At 36.5% G+C, this 15700-nt stretch overlaps 3 protein-coding genes across 3 annotated transcripts; 1 reads left to right on the forward strand and 2 right to left on the reverse strand.

Moving 5' to 3' along the window:
• Positions 1-1075: 1075 nt before the first annotated feature.
• On the reverse strand, positions 1076-1717 carry LOC112093777. The gene is made up of 2 exons (XM_024172920.1): positions 1370-1717; positions 1076-1264 (listed from the first exon to the last, which is right to left on the reverse strand). The coding sequence occupies exons 1-2, from the start codon at positions 1715-1717 to the stop codon at positions 1076-1078; spliced, it is 537 nt and encodes a 178-aa protein (XP_024028688.1).
• Positions 1718-5205: 3488 nt separating this feature from the next.
• Positions 5206-7454, reverse strand: LOC112093778. The gene is made up of 5 exons (XM_024172921.1): positions 7332-7454; positions 7059-7187; positions 6625-6963; positions 5928-6534; positions 5206-5588 (listed from the first exon to the last, which is right to left on the reverse strand). Exons 1-5 carry the CDS (start codon positions 7452-7454, stop codon positions 5206-5208), a joined length of 1581 nt encoding a protein of 526 aa, XP_024028689.1.
• A 5487-nt stretch (positions 7455-12941) lies between these two features.
• On the forward strand, positions 12942-14141 carry LOC21399254 (phospholipase A1-IIdelta). Its single transcript, XM_010109161.1, has one exon. The coding sequence runs from the start codon at positions 12942-12944 to the stop codon at positions 14139-14141; it is 1200 nt and encodes a 399-aa protein (XP_010107463.1).
• Positions 14142-15700: the final 1559 nt, after the last annotated feature.

Consider the following 15700-nt stretch of genomic DNA (forward strand, 5'->3'; position numbering starts at 1 on the left):
CCGACCACCACGGACGGCGGTGCTCCGGCCAGAATCGAGCTGTGAAAATGGATGGGTTTTCTTCGTCTCGCTGCACTGAGTCCGTAGGGACTGAAATCATCTCAATCGGTGGTCGGATGGCGGAGATATCACGACAGGAAGAAATGGGAATTTTAGAACTTCCGCCGGCGATTGCGGCTGATTCTGGCGGAGTTGGAGGTCGTGCCGCATGTCGTTGAACTCAGCTCGTCGAGATCTTTCTATTGACACCGGCGGTGTCAAAAATGGAGGTCGGAATCTTAACTTGAGTATTTGGCCATTGATGGTTTGTGTGAGAGAGAACGTGAGAGGAGAGAGAGAATGAGCGAGAATAAGAGAAAGAAAGTGCAAGAACCCTAAAAATTTCACTATATAAAGTATCTGATTAAGGCAAGATTACGTGCCTGATCTTATCCTCAATTATTTCCTCTAAACAGATTAAATTTATACTGATTAGAGGTAATTAGTTTAGCTCACGTAAGTTAATCTACTACTTACAGTCCAATATCAATTTCTGAATAATTCAATAATGTGTTATATTCTTACTCGCGTAATATTTCAAACTGTTTCAAGTCTTGAAATTAATTTTAGACTGAACAAATTCTAAATTTTAATTTTCTGTATTCTATCCCAAGAATGACGTTTCTGACAGTGTCAACTCCCGAGCTCATATTGTATCCATCTACTATAGGTATTTATCTTGTGACTTTAACCTAACTGTCTAGCAATTAAGGATTTTTTTCTTCTTTTAAAATGCCAGTGCACTTTTTTTTTATACGCCGCTAACATCGTGCTGTGCTTAGAGATTCTTGAAATTAAGATTCTCAAACTATACTTGTATTGAAAATTCTTCCGCCTTAAAATACTGCGAGAATTTATCGATCGAATTTACTTGATCGAAACATGAACTTAACATGAAATTTGCTATAGAATTTAGGAATACATATATTAATTCCATAAATCCTCCATTCACAATATAACATAATATTTTCTAAGAAAATCCTTGGCTTAAAAATACATGAATTGTATTATTTAAGGTCTGGAATTTTCTCAGTCATTACACCCTGGGTCCTTCAATTACGTAATTCGGCATTTGCTCAAGAGCTTCAACTAATAGGATATTGATATGAAGTTGTTTAAGCACGTTAAGAAAGTTCCCAAATTGCTTATCCTGTTGTTTCTTCTGAAATCTCTGAGGAAAGGGCAGTGGTGGTCTGTTCTGGCACGTTCCTGCTACTTCGTGTTGCTGCCTCAACATTGCAGAATTCTGTTTGTCAGCAGAACATAGATTCTGATGTTGCTGGTCTGAACTATGCTACTGTTGCGTTGTTGCAGCAACACTAGGTTCTACCTCATCTTGACTTTGTACAGGATTCATGTGGCCATCCTGCCTTTCTTCCTTTTGGATCGAAGAGGGCTCTCCATCCAACTCATTTTTCTCCTGTGGCTGCTCCAATGCTTTTCCACTTCTCAATAAAATGGCTTTGCAATGCTCCTTGCCTTCCCGCCTAGGATTTTCCGTATTGCTTGGAAGAGTGCCCTGCGGGTGATTAGTCAAAGCATTTACAAGTTGCCCGATTTGTGTTTCCAAGCTTCTCAAGGTTGCATCATGGCTCTGCATTTTAGCCTCGTTCTTCGTTATGTACTCCTTAAGGAAATTCTCCAAGGAATTTAAATTTTCACCCGCTTGAATCCGCATTGGTTAAGCTGGTTGTGGTAAACCCGACTGTTGAGCTGGTCTATTATAAGGGGGAGCACCACTAGAACCTGCCCCTTGATTACTCCAAGAGAGATTAGGATGTTGTCTCCATCCTTGGTTGTATTGATGGCTGTAAGCATTGTTGCGGTTGTAGTTACTCACATAACAAGCCGAAGCGGGATTTGGAGGACATTCCTCAAATAGGTGCCCTCTCCATAGTATATGCAAGAGAGTGTGAGGGCCTGGACAGAATTCACTCCAGTTGAAGTGTTCATGGTTTTGATCATGTTGGTTAAATTCGACACTTGAGCTGAAAGAGTGGTAATTGCATCTACTTCAAGAACTCCTGGTGTTTTCCTTATGGGTAGTCTCTCGGTTAGCCATTGATAATGATTTGTAGCCATCCTCTCCAGAATCTCATAGCCCTCATTGTAAGATTTTGCCAAAAGAGCACCATTAGCTGCGGCATCAACCATCACTCTCGTTTGTTCATTGAGACAATTGTAAAAAGTCTCCATTTGAATCCAATGCGGAATACCATGTAATGGACACTTCCTGAGTAGCTCCTTCAAACGTTCCTATGCCACATAAACTGACTCTCCATCACCTTGATGAAAAGAGGTAATGTCATTTCTCAACTTGACATTCTTTGTAGGAGGGAAATACTTCATAAGAAACTTCTCAGCCAAATCATTCCATGTGACAATGGACTCAGCCGGTAGGTTATTGAACCAAGTTCTAGCACGATCCCTCAAAGAGTAAGGGAAAAGTGTCAGCCTTAACGTTTCTGGAGGAACACCCGGTAGCTTGAATATGTCACTAACTTCCATGAATAACCTCAAATGTAGATGAGGATCGTCTGTCGCCATACCGCTGAATCATCCCACGGTATATAGCATTTGAAACATGACCGGTTTAAGTTCAAAGTGTTGGGCCTCAATGTTTGGCCGAACAATCACAGGATTCAACCTATCAAGAACCGGGACTGCAAAGTCTCTGATAGCTCTATCACGATCATCAACCAATAATGGTCTTTGAACTGGTTCAAGAGCGTTAAGCTGCTACCCCTGATTTAGTAAGATCCTTTGAGCGTCTTCCTCAGCCATTTCTTATATGTGAGCAAATCCTCGCTGCTCCCTTCTTCTCCTTCTCAAGGTTCTTTCAATTTCTGGGTCAGGAAGGAATAATTCAGGTTCTTGCATACAAGATGTTCCAAAAACCTGCCAACAATCAGAAACTCTGATGAAAATGAACAAAAATACTTGAGTAGTAAATTACTTTGACAATAAGATTCAAATAAGACAATCCCCGGCAACGGCGCCAAAAACTTGTTGCCTAAAATTGTGAATCTAGAATCTCGCAAGTGCACGAGTCAACGAGTAGTAAAATGATGAATAATCAAGTATCGTCCCACAGGGATTGAAGGTTTTTGAAATCAAATTACTAAGTTAATTCTATTCAAGATTTTAGAAGATAAATAAAGTTGATTTTAATATGTTAAAAACTAATAATAATCTGACTGTAAGAAAAATGAATAATAAAGAGAAATCTAATTAATAACAAAATGTGCAAATAAATTGGCCAATGTCACTGCTCGTGGCTCACAATTGTTAAACTATTTCTTAGCAAGCTGCATGTTGCTGTAGCAACAGACGGCAACAAAAACTTCCTTGTTGACCAGATTTACTGAAACAAGGATTTTCCAATCCTCTATCTACCGATCTCAAAACTAAATCCAGCAAATCCCTTTGCAAGTTTAGACTCTAAAATCAGAGAATGAAGCTCTAAATCATATGGTTATGCAAGACATAATATATTCCTCTATCATGTGAATCAAAAATCTAAAATAAGATCTAAGAACTTGCACTATTCAAGCTATGTCCACTCAACTAAATCTTCCCAGATCTAATCAAAGCTATGCTCCCCTCTTATGATTTCCCAATCACAGTTAAGGCACAAATTAAGCTCACTTGAATAAACAAAGAATAATAATCAGATCGATTTAACAACAACTAGCATTTCAATATTTAATAGCTCAACAATCTCAGCCAACATATCATAATCCCATAAAGTTATACATGGATTCAAACTCAGATTTAAAGAGAAACGTAAATGTTCTTCAACAAAGTAAAACAGAGTACTGAGAGTAAGAAAAACTAAAGTGACGAGGGGAGAATCAGAATCTCCCTTTTCCAAGGTTTCTTCTAAACTCTTCCTGCATCAGTAATGGACCTTCCTTCACGTTCAACACCCTGTGACATTTCCTTCTTCTTCTTTCGAGTACTGGAGTTGGTACTTTATCAGAAAAATGGAGGTGGTTTCCTTTTCCAAGTATAGCCGCCTCTACGTTGCAAAATATGACCAAGGACACCTTCTTTCTTCTCAGTTGCAGGTACTTATTGTACCCTAATTCCATGTGGCAGCATCTGAGAAGGCCTCCAATGAGTGCTAAATCATCATCCTTCACGGACATAAGACAGCCCATTAACCAGCTCAGGTCCAGCTGTTAGCAAAACACACGTCTGGCCCAATTCGAATTGGAGGAGCAATGCAGAGCAATGCTGACGAGGATTTCTTTACATTCCAAAACACGGGAAGCTGCTCAAAGCTCCAAAAGCCCATTTTTTTCTTAAAGTTGAGATTAACCACAAATTGCACCCACATTAGTTCTTTTTAACGCTAATCACGAGAGAGAATTTATGAAACACAATTAACTAAAAGACTATTAAGAAGACTAAAAATATAGGAGAAAACTAGTACTACTTACCCTCTAGGTAATAATTTAAGTCTGGGAAATGCTCAATTAACTCTATTTTCATAGAGTTATCATCTACGTAAAAAACTTGCTCTGCTTGAGATGCAAGTATGAAAGGTTCATTTTCGGACCACATGTCTTTAACAAAAACACTTATTCTATTTTTGTAGTGTTGAATTCTTTTCTTCCCCGGACGAGTGTCAAACCATAGACATTTAAAAAGCACAACAGAATTGTCGTTCAAGTAGGACAGTTCATAAATATCCTCCAAAACTCCATAATACGTTAGGTTATCAGGTCTGCAAACACAAACACCACTATTTTGAGTACTTCGATTCATATCCCGATTGCGTATCAGAAACTTGACACCGTTCACCACACAACCAGGTTAACTTCGACATGAGAAGCTTGAACCACGTGAAAGCGAAAGTATTTGATCATTCGCTTCTGGGTCATTCTGCTGTCGAATATTGAAAATCTGTAAGGAGACATGAATTCATTTTAAAATGAATTTTTATTGACTTAACAATGTTAATGCAAATTAATTATAAATGTACCTTATTCTTAAACCATTTTGAAAATTCTTTCGATTGAATTTCATCCAATGGTATGGTTCGACCACTGTCATCAATCTCCCTCTTATGGTTATTGTTTAACAGTGAATGAAAATAAGGGACATGATTGTATGCGACACAATCAATGAACAATTAAGTAACAAAACTGAAAGTAGTACTTACTCAATGAACTGCTGAATTTTTGGACAGTTCTGTAGTACGTACCACTCGGCTTTCTCTCGCAAATTAGTATCCAAAGTGATGGGGGTCATCTTCCCAATTGTCCGACAGCGAGTTTCGAATACAGAAATCTTTTTAACAGTACGATCTTCATCGTCTACCCAATTTCTGGCCAGTTGGTTAAACCGTGTTTCAACTCCAGTTAAATACAATGAACAAAAAGTCAAAGCTTCATTCACAATGTATGCCTCAGCAATTGAACCTTCAGGACATGCACGATTCTTGACATATTTCTTTAACGATCCAAGAAAACGTTCAAACGGATACATCCATCTTAAGTGAACTGGTCCTCCTCGAGTGGCTTCTCCAGGCAAGTGTATAACTAAATGTACCATTATGTCAAAAAATGCAGGAGGAAAAATTGTTTCTAACTTGCATAAAATAAGCACAATATCTTATTGAGCTTTCTCTAAATCACTTTTTCGCAATGTCCTTGAGCATATTAACTCGAAAAAATTACTTAATTCTGTTATTGCATCAATGAACTCTTACTTCATGAATGGACGTATCCTTGTAGGCAATAATCACTGCATTATAATGTGACAGTCATGTGATTTTAGCCCAGTAATTTTATTCTTCCCTTCGATCACGTTTTTCTTTAAATTTGAAGCAAATCCATCAGGAAACCTTACTGATTTTAAAAAGTCACAAAACTTTTTACCATCGTTTGGAGATAGTGTATAAGATGCATGTGGTTTCATCCAACGATCACCGTCTTTGTACAAATGCAACTCCTTGAGCACCCCCATATGTTGCAAATCGATTCTCGCCTTGTCCGTGTCCTTACTTTTTTTGTCAATGTCTAGAATTGTGCCTAATAAGCTATCGCATACATTCTTCTCAATATGCAAGACATCTAAGTTATGACGTAACGACAATGACTTCCAATAACGTAACTCCCAAAAGATACTCTTCTTTGTCCAATTAAGCTCGCTTGCATGTCTTTTTCGCTTCTTACCACCATACTTTTCATGTTTACCAGGTAATCTGAGGGACACATTTTGTAACTGAGCTAAGATTTGGTGAACAGATTTTCGAGCTGGTGGAGGTAGTTTTTCAACCTTACCATCAAACTTTTTAGTTTTTCTCACCCCATTTTTAATAGGAAGCCATTGCCGATGGCCAACAAAACAAGTCTTACTTGTTATCTGCTTTGAAGAGGTTGAATCGTTGCAAGTTGGCCATGCTAAATAGCCTTGACCACTCCATCCAGATAAAATACTACAAGTAGGAAAATCATTAACTACCATGAGCAACATGGCCCACATCTAAAATGATGTATTCAAAACTGTGTCACGTACAATTACTCTTTCATTCCAAAAATCTTTTAGCTCATTCACAAGGGGCCTTAAAAAGACATCCATATCCTTTCCGGGTGCATTTGGGCCAGAAATCAACAATGTCAACATCTTATAAGGATCCTTAGTGCATAACCACAGAGGTAAATTGTAGGTCGTTAAAACCACGGGCCACATACTGTATAAGAGTCTCATGTTCCTGAACGGATTGAAACCATCAACGGCCAACCCCAAGCGAACATTTCTCAGCTCACGTGAAAACTCATGATACTTTTCATCTATCTCCTTCCATTCATTACCATCGACTGGATGACGCATTAAATCCTCATCATTTGAATGCCCACGCTGGTGCCACGTCATATCTTTAGCTGTGTGATGAGAACCGAACAGATGCTTCAACTGATCTGTTAAGGGGAAATAGCGTAGTACTGTTCACTGCACTTGTTTAGTACCCTTTGTCTTTTTTTTTTCTTCCAATGGGATGTTTTACATACGGGACACATTTGTAAATCAGCGTTCTCCTTCCAAAACAAAGCACAATCGTACTCCCAGACATGAATTGTTTCGTAACCCAGTCCAAGTTTACTCATGAGCTTCTTCGACTCATAATGAGAAGAAGGTAACTTCACATCCGGGAATGCATCTTTCAATAGATTTAACAGAGCATCCATACACTCATTAGGCCACTCGTATAACACTTTTAAATGTATCAATTTCACTAAGAAATTTAAAGATGAATACTTAGTGCAACCCGGATACAATCCCACCTGGAGCTCAGAAAGTAGATCCTTAAATTCATCGTACTGTGCATCTTCTAGATCCACATGCGTCTCATCCAACATTTCATTGTCATCATTAATCCCAGCAACGTCTTCTAAGACTTCAAACATCTCGTCTACTAGTTGATTAACTATTGGGTTAACACCGGAAACCGCTTCTACTTCACCATGGTGAATCCATGTACTATACAATGGATCAAAACCAAATTGATGTATATGCGCTCTCACAGTTTCTACTAGATGCATTTCATGGTTTCTACATTTCACACAAGGACAACTGATATGGCCAATTGAAGTTGCATAATTTTTGGCGACGTCAATAAAAGCAGATAACCTATTCCAATATTCATCCGACAATCGGTTCCTCAAATAAGTCCAACTTTTGTCAATCGGCATTTGAACTATAAACAACAACAGACATAAAAATTTATTAGTGTGTTTAATTAATTTAATTCTACTCTTTATTAACACAATTAAATTTTATTAATTAAAGTTTCTTAATGAACTTATTAAAATTCTCGTTTTCTAACTAAATTTCGGCAGCATAACGACTTATTTTTCATATGATCCAAAAATCAAAACCTGCAGAAAAATAACTTTAAAAGATTTCGGCACACCATAGCTGCAAGATGTGCCACCCAGAACAAGAATCATAAACATATACTAAATTTCAACAATATAAGAAAATCATAATTCAAATATTGTCATCATAATCCTGATTCATACAACCAAAAACTACAACAATTTTAAACTAAATAAATATATAAAAAATTTACAAAGTTCAAACCCACTAAACGGGGGCTGAAAATAGCAGGATTACGTCGGAGGAACTGTGCAAACAGTGACGGAGGTGAAAAATCAAACGCCTACATCAAAACAAAACATCGAACATAATTTTCAAACACGAAAAGTAACAATTTATAACATCTAGAGTAACATATAGACACAATTCTTGATTAATTAAATTCTCATAACCATAAAAAATGACTAAACTCGAACAAAAATCCATAACATTTTCTATTTTCTATTTCCTTCTTCCATTTACTCAGCAAGTAACAACAATCCCTAACAAAAATCCCTAAAAATCTCTAACATTCTTCGAATCAATGCAAGTAACCAAACAAAAACAAAATTTACAAAAAGAAAAAAAAATAAAAAAACAAACCTGAAATTCTGTTTCGAGCGGGGCGGCAAGGGTGGGGGCGGGGCGGCGGCCGGAGATGGAAACAAGAGAGAGGGGATCAGAAGAGAGAGACAGAGAGAAAAGGGAAGAGAGAGAGAAATAAGGGAAGAGAGAGAAGGGGAGAGAGAGAATGGAAGAGAGAGAGAGAAGACGGCTGGTGGCGGCGGTGAGGGGAAGAAGAGGGAGAGAGAGTTAGCAGGACAGAGAGAGAGACTGAAATCGGGGGAAAGTGAAGAGGAAGAAGTTAAGGTATAATATATCAGACTTATTTGCGACGACATTGTCGTCGCAAATAAATTTAAAATGTCATCGCAAATACCCCACATCTGAAATTATTTGCGACGACATATTGTCATCGCAAATAATCATTTCCTGTGTTTATTCTTGGTCAAATGTGTATAGCTTATTTGCGATGACAAAGAGAAAATATCGTCGCAAATATAGTGATATTATTTGCGACGACACGTGTCGTCGCAACTAATAAGATATTTGCGATGACAAGTCGTCACAAAAAATAGATTCCCTTTGGTGGCAAAAATCCGCGCCATTGGAAATTGCGCGCTTAAACTATTTGTGACGACATTGAACTTATTAGCGACGACATGCTTAATTTATTTAACGGAGATTAATTGTGACGACATGTCGTCGTAAATAATGAAATATTTGCGACGACATATGTCGTCGCAAATAATGTCATCGCAAATGACCTTTATTGCTGTAGTGAGTTAAAAGGATTATAATTAAGACTAAAGGACAAAAGTCTAAGAACAATGTATTCAAAGGGTTAGTTCACAAATTTTCTCAAAACTTTGCTATCCTCCCCTAAAGTTCTTAAGGTTTTAACCCATTTTAATGTTCAAAACTCAATGCAAAGGTTCCTACCAACTATTTTTATTCATATTTTTTTGAAAACTCATAGTTCTAATAATGTTAGCAAACACTACTGCAAACTTTATTATCTATTTAGTCCTTGCACTACTAAAAACCAGTTCGAATCACAGCAAATGAATATATGGGTTCAAACTCAAAGGTTAAAGTCCAAACTCTAAAGATTTAGGCCCTATTCCTTTTACGGATTCGAGTTTTGCTATAGTAGAAAATTTTTAGAAACAGTCACATTTAATTTTTTTGCTATAGTAAAAAGCTCTCACATAAAGTCACATCTTAACTCCAATTAAAAATTCGAATCAGCGAACTAAACGGGCCCTTAAACCACACAATTCAACCTTGCGAAGCAAATAGGGTCATAGTAGAATTCTTCTCAAATTCAGGCTGCCATGTGACATACTGCGTCTCGAAGAATGGGAGATGAATACAAGATAGGTAGCTCGATACCACTGTGCGATCAACCATATTGCTATTTTGTGCCAAAAAAAAGTGTAAATTATTTTTGGCATATTAAAATTCATATATAAAGACAAACGAGGTTGGTAAACAAGGGATTGTTTATTTTTTTATTTTTTATTTTTTTTTTCCAGATCTTATGCTTTCCCATCGTAATACATGTGCCTATCAGTAAACAGAAAAAAAAAATACATCCATTGTCCACCACTTATTTTACCCAACATATTGCACACAATGATATATATATGTGTATATATGTATATATATTCAATGTAACAAGCTATTCCCGAAATATTTCAGAAAGTTGTTTGCTAAACTCATAAATAATTAATGGAATTACCTAAAAGGAATTATTGCGATAAATATTGGTGTGACTAGTGTAATTAGCCGCAAGTTGTGACTAAATGTTACTTTTAGCACAGGATAACTAAGTTGCGACTAATTAGGTCATCAATAAAACACGTTTTTTTTAGTGGTACGTAGCAGTTCACCTTTACGACTAATAAACAATAATTTACGTGGTTAAAAATTATGTACTTTCATGGGAAAATGATTTTACCGGTAGTGAAAAGAAAATTCAGGTGGAAAAAAAAAAACTTTTTATGAGTCTTAAATATAACATTTACACCATAAATTACTATTTATTTTAAATAGTTTTAAAATATGTTATTTACTTCCTTTTCTTTTTAGTTTGGCATTGCTCCTGTTTGCAATCATTTTAAAATTTGGGCCCGTATTGCGGTTAATATCTTTATATTTCCGATTGATCATGACAACTAAATTAACACAAGGGTGTATTAAAATTCTTCACAAGTGACGTGCTGCGTCTAGAAGTATGGGAGACGAAGTAAGAGACACGATAGGTAGCTCGATACTACTGCTGCGATCTAAGTCTTATATATATTGCTATTTTATTTGGAAAAAAGAAGTAAATTATTTTAGGCGTATTAAAATTCATTTATAAAGACCAACAAGGCTGATAATATGCTGTTTATTGTACCTTTAAAAAAAAAAAAATACATAGTACTCCATAATATATATTAATGTACCTTTCATGGAAAAAAAAAAAATTTAAGTGTGAAGTTCACATTTTGTGAAGTAGTCCACACATTAGTCTGTGTTCACACTCATGACAAGTAATTAGCGGCGACATCTTTAGGCCTCGTTCATTTCGCTGATTCGAGTTTAGAATTTGAGTTTTATTACAGTAAAAAACTCTCACAAACAGTCACATCTAACTTTTTTGTTACAGTGAAAAGTTCTCACATAAAATCACATCTCAACTCAAATTAAAAATTCGAATCAACGAACTAAACGGGCCTTTAATAACGACATTTATCCTCACGAAAACTCGTGTCGCAACAAGTGTTTGACTACCGTGTTAAAAATATTTTCTCCATTGTGAGACTCTGTCGTCGCTAAAAGTGGTGGCGACCAAAGTTACCCATTGCCGCCAAAAAATAAACCTTTAGGGTCGTCACTAAACGTGTTAGCGGTGAACCCTATCCCTTGCCGCCAAAAATAGATTAAGAAAATAACTTTTAACTATGACACGTCATAGCTAAAAACTGATGAGAACAGGACTTTTGGCGCCTAAAACTTTTCAGGGACTTTTAGAATTGACGACTTCCGTTGTGGCAAAAATCAAGGTGGTAAATTTTGACTTTAGAAGATATTTTTGAGACTTTTTACGACGAAAAAAGTTATTTTGTTGCTTTTTGCTTAGCTTTTAATTTAATGACTATAATAAAAATGACGTCACTATGCCGACTTATACGGACGATTTCGGAGTTTTAACGGCAACATTTGTGGTTACTAAAAAGTGTTCTCTCTCGAGACTCTCGCTCTCTCTAAACCTTCTCTTTCTCTCATTTCATTCTTTTTTCTTTTTTTGTAATTTAATTTTGTTTGCTTACCTTTTAGAAAAAAAGAGGGTTTATTTTTTATCTAATATATACACATGAAAAATAATAATTAAAAGAGATCAAAATTAATCTTGTGTAAAATAATTAGTTAAAACGCGTGTTACATGCAGTATTCAGTATATCATATTTTTTAGACACATATATTTAGAAAAAAAGAAATATTAACAAAGAAAAATATTTAAGCAAGCACATATTTGAAATTACTTAAATGAGAGCATATTAGAGGGTAAAGTTTAATAAGGCACAATTAGAAAACAGAAGATATAAAAGGATCAAAATGTACGTTTCAAATTAGGTAAAAGTGTTTTCAATAAATCATGATTATAAACGTAAGAACTTTTTTATAAAGAGATAAATGAAATATTCTGTATGTTTTATCCTATGTTTCGTCTGTCCTTATTCAAAAATTCAGTCGCACTTAATATAGAGGATATAAAAAACAATAAAAAAAAGGAAAGCGTACGTTAACATGTGGCCTCTATAGAAGTCAACACATGACTTCTTTAGAAATCAACTCCTCCGCGTTTTTAAGTATGTATAGATAAAGATGGACAAGAGATGAGTAACTTGGGAGTAGTTGTCAACTAACAAACTTTTTAAAACATATCATAAATTATATCACTATGTCTTAATATTAAATTGAATAAATGTATTTTTTTTATTTTTTGAATACGTAATGTTTTAATGAGCGGTTCTTGCTATTGAAAAATAATGGTGATCTTTTTTTCTCTAAAAAAGAAAGGGTGGTACATTAGGAAAAATAGACTATAAAATCAAATGACAAATCAATAGATTAGGAATTACTTATGTACATCAAGAGATTGTTTAATGGCCTCGATAAGTTATCAATGTACGTAGCATTATTTTAAGATACGGTCTTTGATGGTTGTCGTCGTTTTTGGCCTCACCTCGCAAAAAAAAAAAAAAAAAAAAAAAAAAAAAAAAAAAAAAAAAAAAAGAAGAAGAAGAAGAAGAAGAAGAAAGGTTCGATCACTTCTCGATGTCTATATAAAAGGGCGAGTTGCCGGCACTGCAATGCACACTCATCATTTCAACAATTGGCTAATTGCACTACTCTTACGAAATCATCACATACTTGTCATCCAAAATGTCGCTCACGAGGGAAGAACTCCTAGGCAGTAACAAATGGGAGGGCCTTCTGGAGCCGCAGCTGAATCTGAGCCTCCGGAAGTTCATCCTCCGCTGCGGAAACCTCTGCGAGGCCACCTACGACTGCTTCAATTCCAACGTCCTCTCTCGCAACTGCAGAAACTCCCGCTACCGCAAGGAAACCTTTCTCCACGACGTCGTGCTCGAAGAAGCGCCTCCAATTACCAAGTCGTCGCATTCCTCTACGCGACATCCGGTATCGGTGACCCGACAGATAACGTTTTCTTCCACCCGGGCCCAGCGGTCCGTGAGGCATGGGACCGCCAATCCAACTGGATGGGCTACGTGGCCGTCACCACGGACGAGGTAAGCCGTGCCAATGGCTTCCGTGAGGTCTATGTTGCCTGGCGTGGAACCGTCACCCCCTCTGAATGGTATACCAACATCTTCAACTTAAGCCGCGAGTCCTCCAAGCGTCTGTTTTCTCCTTATCGTCGGGAAGTTCATGGTGGCGAGCCTAAAGTCCACGGTAGCTGGCTCTCGATTTACACCTCGATGAACAAGGATTCGATTCATACGAAGCAAAGCGCGAGGCAGCAACTCCGTGACGTGATCAACCAGATAAGAGAGACGTACACGAACGAGAAGCTCAGCGTGGTGGTGACGGGGCACAGCCTGGGGGGAGCCCTGGTGACTCTGAGCGCTTTCGATCTGGCCGAGCACAAAGTCGCCGGAGAGGACGTCCTGGTCTCGGCTTTCGTCTTCGGCTGTCCGCAAGTCGGCAAGGAGGATTTCAAGAAGTTGGTGGACGATCACTCAAATCTCAAGATTTTGCATATCCGTAACAAAAAGGACATAATTCCTGGCTTGCCTGATGGAGACCAATCGATTTACGTCCCTACACAGACGGCTGAGCTGGTGGTCGATTCGGACAAATCGCAGTACTCGAAATTGAAGTCGTATTTTTCGCTAACCCAAATGAAGGGAAATTGGCACAACTTGGAGGCGACGATGCACTTGGTGGCGTGGTGGAATGGGAAAGACAATGAGTTTGACAGTGCTCCGAAGGCCGATAGGAGCTTGGCTTTGGTGAACAAGTGGTGCAACTATCTCAATGATGACTACAAGATTCCGGAGTCTTGGTGGATTGAGAAGAACAAAGGAATGATGTTCGACCAGATCAGTGGAGACTGGATTTTGGATCCACCCACAACCCCGCGCGCTGATCGAAACTAAATATATTAATCGTACATGTGACCTTATATATATCAAAAAGTAAGATAAAATAAAACAAATAAAAAGGCCAATTATGTATGTGATGTCTTGTGGTTATGTATAACTTGTTGATCAGTGATCATCAAATAAAGATCAAGACTGAATACACTCTTTACTTAAGTTTAAGTCCTACCAAAAACAATAATTTCCCTCTTCAACTAACTATATTTGGGGTTTCATTTCTGCTGCATGACTCCATAACTAAATTAAATTCACGACATGCATGTCAATTAGAAAATCACTTAAAACATGTACCTTATTCCAATGGTTCAAAACAAAATAAATAAATAAAAACTGGAAACTAAATACTAATTAAATAGCATCGATAACATCAGTCTGCTGATGATATATTCACTCAAAAATTTGTTATGCAGCGGAAGCGTATAAAAAAAAAAGGGATAAATATCTATTATCTATTTATTCGCGTAGAATATCAGAAGACCCGTTGATTTGATCAGACTACTGAAAAATAAGACTTCTATAAATCCGTTGATTCGCTCACAAATATCAAGAAAATATGCATCAATCACTCGTTGATTCAACAGAACATCGAGAAAATTAGAATAGATATCTTGAAAGAACTCTCGAAATGCATAATTTTATTAATCTTTGAAAGAACTAAAATAACAAACTATGATCTCCTATTTAAAGAATACTACAATTCAAAATAGAAAAGGAAAATAATTCAGAAAGGAAATTAATTTGAAAAAAAGAAAAGGACACTGAAACTAATCCAAAATATTCATAATTTAAAATTCATAACAATTCAGAAATAAGACTAGAAGATATCGACAGACAACTAAAATAAATTAAAATACTAATTTAGAATTAAATCGGCAACTTCTATCTTCAAATCCTCATCTCATCTCTTCGCGCTGCATCAATTTCTGCATATAAAATTATGATTCTCTGTTTATAATAGTCGGGGGCGTCAGAGTTAACACAATAATTAATCTTAAGCAGTTATCAAATTCTTATTAATTGATTTTCTAAAATTGAGCGAGTCCAGAATTTGTTTTGCTGAAACTTAAGGTTCAGCTTTATGATTTAAGACTCTTTAATGGCTAGCCTACGAAAAGATATTATTGCGGGAGTTCTCAATCCTTAAAGAACATTAATTTAGAGTCCAAGAACCAACAGATCGAAGTAATACAAGAAATATACCCAGTACAGAATAGATAACTTAGACAACAAAATTACGTGGTTAAATCCATGGAAGATCTACATCCAAGTGGAAAATGTCTCAGCAACTTCTGTGATTAAAATAAAATAATAAAAAAAGTCATGAAAATAACTTTGAGCCTCCCTAAGGATGTTCACCGGCGGTTGGTTTTTTTTTTAATAGAAATCACCAACCAAATCAAAAAATAAAATTTTCAAATCATTCATAAGCGGTTTAGTGGTTTGAGCTCAAAACTATAAAAAATTAGTACAATAATTATAAAATCATTAATCCATGAAAATAAGGTTCAAATTAACAGTATAATTAAAAAAACATCTAAAAGTTAACCATTTACGGT

Source organism: Morus notabilis, unplaced genomic scaffold (genome assembly GCF_000414095.1).
Source record: "Morus notabilis unplaced genomic scaffold, ASM41409v2 Scaffold351, whole genome shotgun sequence".
Taxonomy (NCBI): Eukaryota; Viridiplantae; Streptophyta; class Magnoliopsida; order Rosales; family Moraceae; genus Morus; species Morus notabilis.

What these genes read in the sequence shown, in the direction of transcription:
- LOC21399254 (XM_010109161.1), top strand. Translation starts at nt 12,942, where the DNA reads ATGGGAGGGCCTTCTGGAGCCGCAGCTGAATCTGAGCCTCCGGAAGTT.
- LOC112093777 (XM_024172920.1), bottom strand. Translation starts at nt 1,717, where the DNA reads ATGCGGATTCAAGCGGGTGAAAATTTAAATTCCTTGGAGAATTTCCTT. An exon ending in CTGTACAAAGTCAAGATGAG is followed by an intron (nt 1,265 to 1,369) that starts GTAGAACCTAGT and finishes ATGTTGAGGCAG; the next exon opens with CAACACGAAGTAGCAGGAAC.
- LOC112093778 (XM_024172921.1), bottom strand. Translation starts at nt 7,454, where the DNA reads ATGTTTGAAGTCTTAGAAGACGTTGCTGGGATTAATGATGACAATGAA. An exon ending in CACCCGGAAAGGATATGGAT is followed by an intron (nt 6,535 to 6,624) that starts GTCTTTTTAAGG and finishes ACATCATTTTAG; the next exon opens with ATGTGGGCCATGTTGCTCAT. An exon ending in TACACTATCTCCAAACGATG is followed by an intron (nt 5,589 to 5,927) that starts GTAAAAAGTTTT and finishes TGGTACATTTAG; the next exon opens with TTATACACTTGCCTGGAGAA.